Here is a 9632-nt window from a genome sequence, read left to right on the forward strand (position 1 = left end):
GTGCCTCTACGAGCGCGCCAAACGTCTCGTAACAAAACCCTCTATTATCTCCAAGGAGAAGAAACACCTGTCTTCTGTTCAAGTCTACTGCGGTTTTACCCTATGTCAAAGGCCTATCCGAACAACTTCTCCGCTGCCTACCGCAAGAAGGCATACACGCTGTTTTCAGGTCGGAGACTACATTAAGATCACATCTAGTACGACCGAAAGACAATGTCGAGACGACTAAACAAGATGGCGTGGTTTACAGGATTCCCTGTGAATGCGGTAAAGTCTACATCGGCGAGACCTGAAGTCCTATGCAAGATAGAATCAAAGAACATGAGCGAGACATCCGACTTGCCAGTACCCAGACCTCCGTGATCGCGATCCTCATTGGTACACACGCAGGGTCAAAGAGGCGATTCACAACATTAACTGTTTCCAGTGTTTCTGGAACCCAAGAGTTCACTCAGATTTTCTTTAAAAAGTAAGTGAAAAAAAAAAATGAAATAAATAAAACAAACGCCTCAAATATCTGCATCAAAGTAGCGTTGTCCTAGCGAATTTGGAGCCCCCCAGATTTGAACCCCCCGGTACAATCCGCTAGCAGCTTTGGACCTCCCCCGTACAAATCAGCTAGCGAATTTGGACCCCCGGGGGACTAGCGGATTTAGTCCCTCCTCGCAGATTTGTTTACCGATAAAAAGTTAGATTTTGGATCAGGGAAACTTGAGGAAAAGACTTAGGTCACTTCATTTGTTGTTTAAAAGTATTTGCGGCTGCGTTTCGTATAGAAGTATGTAGATGCAAATTTTAACTCCTTTCTGAGAGAATTTTAAATAACGCAATTGGAATTCATAGAATTGTCCGGTTATCTTTTTAATAAGGAAATAAAAAGCAAAGTCAGACTTAAGCTTCAGGTAAAGTTGTTGAAAGCACGCACGCATTGTGGCTTTTTCGTAAAGCATCGCTTTTTCTTCCATTTGATAGTTTGAATGGGCGGCGCTTCCACAAAGAAGGTGCCACTTTTTCAAGTAACACCTCTTGGTTGAAAGAGGCGCTCTTAAGGCTTGTTTACACATACGACGCAAGCATAAGCATAAGCATCATACGCAGGCGCATTAACCTGTTGTTAATTAGTGTCTTTTGTTCTAATGAAAGGTACCAATTATCAAAACGCTACTCCGTCTGCGTATGTTGCTTGTGCTTATGCTTGCCTTGTAGGTAAATGAGGGGAGTCAGGGTGGTTTAGTGGTCATCAACCGTGCCTCCCACCTGTGCGATCCAGGTTCAACTCTGGCCTCGGGTCGAATGTTGGCTGAGTTTCAGTCGATCCCAATTTGACTCCGAGGGTTTTTTTTCCGGGTACTCCGGTTTTCCTCCCTCCTCAAAATCGACTCCCGGCCTATTCCATCAGGCTGTGGTGCTGTGCTCCGAGGTTATACATGGGTCATGTTCAGGGGCCGAGCGCCTAGCCGGCAGCACAGCTCCTTCGGTCCGACTTCGTTGAGCTGCGTTCTTAGTAATTCAGTCTCCGACTGCGAGAAAGGGCGATTAGCAGGTCAGATATTATGTGTAAACCAGCCTTTAGATGTTTAATACTGGATTACAAGGGCCTTAGAAGATTTTCCTTTTTTATAACCAAACTTGTCAAGTCATTAATTCTCGTATTAATTTGTAATTAGGAGAAAAAGGTTAGGGTTAGACTTGAGGTGCAGTAAAAGTTGTTTAAAGCACGCGCTGTGGCATATTCGTGAAGTAGATGCAAATTTTAACCCTTGTCTTTGAAAGCATTGTTTTTTGAAATTTCTTTCTCTTTCAATTAATATTTTGAATGGTCGGCGCTTTAAAAGAACTGTTCTTGATATTTATTCTCACTGACTTACTTTGAGGAGAGAAAGAGATGGGAAAGAAAATCTGCGATCTCATAAATAGAACAATTGCTATAACACAAAAGAATGAACAGTTTAATTTGAACAATAAATTTCGCTTTCACTAAAAGTATTTAAAGTGTCCCTCGCGAGAGTGAGTATAGTAATCATTCCGTATATAACTGTTCGACTGAAATGGCCAAGATCAAATGATACAACCAAGTTTTCCAGTATCTCAGAGATAATCAGTATCCCGAGGGCTTTCTTCCTTTTTTTAATCTTAATTTTCTCCTCCGCCTCTTCTTTTTCTGCCGCTCACTTGTTTTTCGCCGCCCATTTTTTCCTGCATCTCAATTTTTCTTTCGCCACTCATTCTAATTTTTCCTTTTTTCTTTTTTTTCTTTTTCGCAGGCCACTTTTTTGCTGCTCACTTTTTTCGGGTACCTTCAAAATACAAAGACCCATAAAACACCTAAGACCGCTAAGATCCCGAAAACAACATTTGAGGAGGCACTATTTTGATTCAAAGCCCGTCTTGAAGGGCGAGGCAACCCTTTGCATCTTATCGAGAGAACACCATCCTAGATCAATTTTTCTGGAAGGCAGTCGGCACTGAAAAAAAGGCCAAAACAAGCGAGAAAACCCTACCATTTGTCAGTACGTACAACCCAGCAGTATCAAATCTTAAAACAATACTGACGCGTTGAAGCAAACTGTAAAATGAACGAATATAAAATAAAGAGGAGAAAAAAAATAAATGTGCTTAACACTTATTTAAATTAATTATGGGAAGAGATAAAAAATACATCAAAGTAAAATAAAAAACTTTTACAAAGGAAATAAAAATTACGGCACAGAAATCTAATAAACGCAATACAAAATAAAGCTGTTTGGACATTGACTGGAAAGGCGCGCCATAAAAAGGTACAGCGGAAAAGAAATGAGCAGGAGGGAAAAAAAGTGAGCGGCGGACAAAATAAGCATTAAAAAAAAAAAGAAGAGACACTTGTCTTTTACGAAAAAGGAGAGAAGTAATAGATGTCTCTTTAAAAGCACCGTTCTTGTCCGAGGGTAAACTATTTACCCATGGGTAAAAGGGTTAGTGTAACCACAGCTAATGAAAGGTTCTCAATTGTTCGCTTACGCTGTAGTTAAAACCACAAATTTGGTGATTTCACGTTGTTGTTTATGCAGAGAACCGTAAAAATACGAGATAAAATGCGTGCAACACGTGCAGCACGATTATTTCCTCTGTTAACCAATCAAATATTCTTGTTTTGTGGCGTTTTCGTAACCGTAGCCGTCGTTATTTATACAACCTAATATTACTTTTAACCTGGAAAGGGGGCTTGGGCAACTGGGACGGGGGACGTAGGAGAAATCGAGGGGGAAGGGGGTGCCTCAGCTAGTGTCACTGAAACACAATCAATGCATTCAAAATATAAGCAATGACGGTATACGATACATTCTGTACATATGCCATGGTGCTTGCTATAAGGCGAGGCCTTCACCAGTAGTAGTTTTTACATTTAATTGCAACTTCCCTTTGATAAATCGGAAAATAAGAACACCTAAAATGACATTATTACATTCAAAATTCTTCTAACTGGTGCCTCTTGTTTTGCACATCTTATTCACTCTAAAATCAGGACTGATTTGTCAGAAAGGACCAGATTAAAAGTGTATCTCCTAAGTAATTTTCCTAAGATCAAAAGCGAAAACAGGAGTAATAAAGTACCTCAGTCATACGGCGCCAACTTATAAAGTTACTGTGTTACTGCGCAGCCTGCATAAACCTCTTTCAATGTGCTTGTTTCGCGTGTGGGAAAGTTGTTGGCTTGGGTTTTTGTTAACAATAATCCGTTTCTTACAAATACGATTGAGTCTTAAGGCCCGTATAACAAGACGAACAAGACGATTTTTAGCTTGGGAAGAAATTTCGGACAGCCCACCCGGCTTAAACATTGTTACAAAAACAGGCTGAATTACCGCCCAGGTGCAAAATGTCAACTCAAGAGGAGACATTTGCCAGGATCCGAGAACAAAATCAGTGCACTTTTTGAAGTTCCTCTCTTCAATCTGTTTCTTAGCCCAGACTAAAAATAAAAACAAATAGCAAATCACATGGCTTTTCAGCTTGAGCTGGAATTAAGAATTATAATGCGGCGCAGCCCCCTATTTTCACGATGCTTATGTTTTCAGACAAGATAATCAATAGTCGCGCGCGTCGTGCGTCGGCATTAAACTGGCCACCTCCCAAGCCTCGCGTCTTCGCTCAGCTTGCTCGTTGGCAATAACCAATATGTTAGGAGAAGTGTCTATGCCAATGTTTTTAGCAGAGAGAAAAAATGTTTTGATGAAGCCGAAGTAAACTCCAGATGTTTCCAGTGGTTTCCGGCCGCCATGTTGGTGTCTCCCTCCATGAAGTCTCCATACTGATTCATACTAAACACTATATTGATCAGTGAATGTAAATAGCGCTCTAGAATCTATTAAATAATAATAATAATAATGGTGATAATGATAATGATAATGATAATGATAATAATAATGATAATAATAATAATTATTATTATTTATTGAATGGTAAGCGTTTTTATTTTTTCTTTGCGTGACGTGGAAACCAAGAACTGAGCAAATACGCATATTTCCCGCGTTTTCTTTTCAAAATTTTGTTCATACAGAAGTCGTAGAGGCTCTTTTGAACGGTCACAAGCAGTCCTAACTGATGATTCACAAACGATGCCTTCCTCACTCCTAAGAATCTAAGCAAAGCATCGGAACTATTGCATCATCTATGATGGTTTAGGAAAACCATCGACTGGGGGAATAAGGAATAAGGAAGAGAGGACCGTCATTTAAATGTCGTTCCATTTTCAGCGGTTCGTCCGACCGGTTTCTGAATGGTCGGTTTGGCTTAATGGTAAGCACCCTGAGTTTTCAGCCAAAACAAAATCTCAGGTTGGGTGTTAGTTCTTGATGAAGTGCAGTAAAATTAGACCAGAGTAGCGGGGTCATCCACTCGACCGCACAGAGTCCCGGGATTTCAGTGACGTCACTATTTCAAACGCCCTCATTTTGCGTTGCTTGGCTTCATCATGGATGTTCAACAGCTTTTCAAGAATCTTAAAAAGGAAGCAGAATGCCCATTGTGCATAGAGACTGTCACAAATCCCAAGACATTACCATGTCTTCACTCATTCTGCCTGGTGTGTCTCGACAGACATGCAAACTTCGCAAGGAGACAGCTAAAAGCGACAATCAAATGTCCGGTTTGCCAGACTTCATTCCAAATTCCCGAAACAGACACCTTCGAGAATTTGCCGTCATCGTTTCATCTCAACCGACTGGTGGATGTTCTCGCTCTAGAAGATGGCAGCGTACAGTCTCAAAGATGCAACAGTTGTGACGAGAACAATACGGCAACATGTTACTGTTTCGTGTGCCAGGATTTTCTGTGCGCATCTTGTTTTGAAGCTCACCAACGCTTGAAGGCCTCAAGGGGTCATCGCAATGTTTTGATGGACAAACTGCAAGCGCAAGATGTGCAAGATTTGATCCACAGACCCGTGATGTGTTCACAGCAATATCATGAACATCAACCCCTCGAATTTTATTGCGAAGACTGTAAAGTTCTGATTTGCCACAAATGCACTGTAGTGAGTCATAATCGACACACCATGACAGACACTCAGAAAGCTGCACAAGAACAAAAGATGCAAATGTTCGACGCTGTGGCCAAAGTGAAAGCGGAAATTGCCAGATATGAGAGTGAAATTAAGAAACAAACTGACCTGAGAAACAAACACAGAATTGACGTTTTGAACGAGGAAAAGAAAATGACAGACACTGTGGAAAAATTGATTCGTGATTTGCGAGAACACGAGAGGAAAATGAAGGACAAGTTTCGTGAAATTTATGAAGCGGAACAAAAACATCACGCAACGCGACTGGAAAACTTCGAGCTGGTTGCCACCAAGCTGAAAAGCTGCTTCGAACGCTGTCAGAGTATCTTGGATAGAAGCTTCAGCGTCGAAATTTTACAAACAAATCACGCCATCCTCGGACGTTGTAATGAACTGTTAAATGTAAGAAAACCCGATCTTTACATGTCGCCACAAGTACATTACTTGGTGGAAAAGAAATTGGATCTTATGGATCGAGTTGTTGTCACGAAGACAGATCCCTCAAAGTGCTTAGCTGAAGGTCAAGACAGCAAGGAAGTAAAAGAAAGGAAGGAGACATATTTCGTCATTGTTACAAAGGATTCAGAAGGATTTCAATGTTATCAACAAGATGATAAAATCAAAGTCAACATATTGACTCCAGAAGGTGATCAACTAAAAACAGACATTAAAGACACCAAAGACGGCAAATACAGAGTGACATACACACCACAAGATGCCGGACAACACAGTGTAGAGATGCTTGTGAATGGACAGCCGCTGACTGGTAGTCCTTGCATTGTGCAGGTTCATGAGCATCAATATCAATTTGCCTTTCAGTTTGGTTCAAAAGGGAAGAAGCGAGGAGAATTTGGTGTCATTTACGATATTGATGTGAGTCAGAAAACGGGATCGATTGCTATTGCAGAACACAGGAATCAAAGGATTCAACTGTTTAGCTTAGAAGGAAAGTTTCGAAGTGAGATAAGACTTGATGGTGCACCTTGGTCTGTGGCATTTACAGACTCTGGTGACCTGCTGACTTTAGTTCGGGAAAGCGACAATAAGCTTCGTCTGGTCAGTGAGGAGGGTCACTTCATCAAACACATCAATGATAAACATCTTGATGAACCAAGTCGCGTTTCCACTGCGAGTGATGATCGTATAATCATAACTGACGATGGGGACAAGAAAATCAAGGTCCTTTCCCCTGATGGGAATGACTTGCTCCAGTCCTTCAATGCCCCAGACTGTGATGAATTCCCATTCTGCGCTATATATCACCAGGACAAATTCTTTGTTTCTTATGAATCTGCTAATTGTGTCAAGGTATTTGACAAAACAGGAGTGTATTTACATGACATTGGCTGTAAGGGGTCCAATGATGGTCAGTTTGATGGCCCTGATGGACTCGTTATTGACAAGTACAACCGACTAATCGTGTGTGATTCGGGTAACCGTAGACTACAACTCTTCACCCTGGGCGGCAAGTTTTTGAGTAAATTGAAGAAACAGTATTTCAAAAATGGATTTCCTCTTTACGTTGCTATAAACAGTGCTGGCAGTCTTATAGCAGCCGACCAACTTAACGGACGCATTTTAGTTTTCCATTAAGATGTGATACATTTTTGCCTCATTAGCATAAGGTTAACGTTTTCTAATCAGTCAGCCGAGAATAAAGTAATGAATATTGAAAGAGCATTGCATAAGCTCTAATAAGCAGCAAGAGAATATAGCTCAAAACCACAAAAACATAGCATTGTTAAACGTATTTAGTATTTAAACGGCGGATATAGGCATATTTTTATCCCCTAAAAATGTTTCATCTGTTCGGATTTCATAGCCGAAAGTCTGGTGATCCGAAAATAACAGGGATCAAAACTTACCTTTTCGAAAATTTCAGCCAGAAAAAAGGCACCCGAAAAGTCTAGATGACCCGCTTTTTACGGGTAAAAATCCGTTAAAAATGAGCAATTATACCATTTTTTAGATGTTCGAAAATTCTAGGACAGGCAGGCAAGCAAGAAATTTTACAACAAATGTTCCGAAAATGCTAGTTCTCGAATCGTCTTCCAAACAGATATTTTCCGAAAATTGACGTTGTGTGCCCCGGAATAAGCTCTGAGAAATGATGCTTTGAAAATTCGAAATTTTACATAAAATATTATGGGATCAGTAGCGCCTTTGTCACCCAAGAATTTATCAGTTTTTGATTGCTAATAACTGGCTCGTTATCAAAGCTAAAAGGCTTAAAATTGGAGGTTTGACTAAAAAAGTTTAACAAGTTCTTTTAGCATTTGAAGTCAATCTTCAAATAGCATAATTGATGCCATATGTGCAAACTCATACGTTAATGAATCAAAATGTAAAGAAAGCCAAGATTCCCTTATACCTTTCCAATAAAAAGAGCTACGTACTAGAATCTGCAACTACCCTGTAGGAAAGCAAGAGAAAAACGGGGAAAAGTCCACTGGAGAAAAAAAAAACATTATTTTTAATTTCAAATGGATAATTTTGGAAGTATTTTGTTTTGTTATCTTTTCTGTAAATTAAGTGTTTGCTTACAATTTGTTCTCAGCGTTTTAAAGGTAGCTATTGTAGGCAGTAATCAACCTCGTTCCGAGGGAGCTTCCCCCTTCAAGTGAGGGAAAATCCCTGGGAACAAGGTTGTGCAATGATGTGTTAAGCTGGTTACACCTTTTTCCGGCCAATTAATGACAAGCACTTTTCTGTGGAGAATTGACGTAGAAAGTGTTTTCATTTTAACATGGCTTATCAGTCGTGCAGAAGTCTACTTGAAAATCATAAATACTTTTTAATCAATTTTGACTGATCACGATCTTCCCTTATCCAACGCTGTACAAGACTTAAGGAGTTAAGCCTGGTTTTCACTAGGGACGCAAGAGCAAGCATAAGAGCGCTTATTCACCGTGAAAACAGGGTTGCACAAGGATCAAAACTTTTTCCTTTTCCTTGTGCTTGCACTTATGCTAGCGTTCGCTTGCGTTGTGTGAAAACGAAACGCAGCATAAGCACAAGGAAATTTGCTACGTCCGGCCAATTAAAGCACTCGTTCTAGATTTCTTGTGGACCTGAGCATTTCTATCAAACATGGTAATGTAATGGATTTGATGATAAAAATTACGGGCAGAAACATACTTATTAAAGACAACGTTTCGGTGTCCTCATGACACCATCATCAGGTCAAATATAATATTTTACAGATAACTCGAATATTAATGTTCAAGATTAAGTTCAAAGTCCCTAGAGGCTAGGTGAAAAGTTTTGCCTTTATCGAGTCACTTTGGATATTCAGACACGGTTTGTGCTCGCGAATAAGGAACATTTCATACACAAGACAATCAAATTTGCATGAGCAATCAGTAGTTTACAAATTTGAATGTGGCTCGTGTGATGCCAGCTATGTAAATGCTCATGCAAATTTGATTGTCTTGTGTATGAAATGTTCCTTATTCGCGAGCACAAACCGTGTCTGAATATCCAAAATGACTCGATAAAGGCAAAACTTTTCACCTAGCCTCTAGGGACTTTGAACTTAATCTTGAACATTAATATTCGAGTTATCTGTAAAATATTATATTTGACCTGATGATGGTGTCATGAGGACACCGAAACGTTGTCTTTAATAAGTATGTTTCTGCCCGTAATTTTTATCATCAAAACCTGAGCATTTGAACAAAATGGCGGATTCTTTGGTTGATTTTCATGATTATGTCGACGTTCGTTTTCACTAACATAAGCTGCTTACATTTGTGCTTTGTGCTTACACTTGTCCTTGCGTCGCTAGTGAAAACCAGGCTTTATCGTCCACGGTTTCTGCAAAGGTTTTAGAAAACCTCAACTTCACTAATGACTAAGAAGAAGACGTCAGTTTACTCCCCTTGCTTTGTTTCTTAACTTCAATTTGATGTTTTCTCTTTCAGTGTCCAATTCAAAGTGTTCTTAGGGTGGTCTTTATTTTAAAATCATTTTGCATTTTTAATGTACAGCGAACATTTCACCATCAAAAGAATACTCCATTTCGAGTTTTTGTTTACCTTCGCTTTATGAGGAAAAAGAGACAAACAGTAGCTCTATAAAAAGCTACGTTGGG

General features: G+C 39.8%; 1 protein-coding gene across 1 annotated transcript; it reads left to right on the forward strand.

The window, feature by feature from the left end:
• Positions 1-4951: 4951 nt before the first annotated feature.
• Positions 4952-7270, forward strand: LOC138023797 (E3 ubiquitin-protein ligase TRIM71-like). The gene has a single exon (XM_068870868.1). It carries the CDS (start codon positions 4952-4954, stop codon positions 7130-7132), a length of 2181 nt encoding a protein of 726 aa, XP_068726969.1. The 3' UTR covers positions 7133-7270.
• Positions 7271-9632: the final 2362 nt, after the last annotated feature.

Source organism: Montipora capricornis, chromosome 11, assembly GCF_036669925.1.
Source record: "Montipora capricornis isolate CH-2021 chromosome 11, ASM3666992v2, whole genome shotgun sequence".
Lineage (NCBI taxonomy): Eukaryota > Metazoa > Cnidaria > Anthozoa > Scleractinia > Acroporidae > Montipora > Montipora capricornis.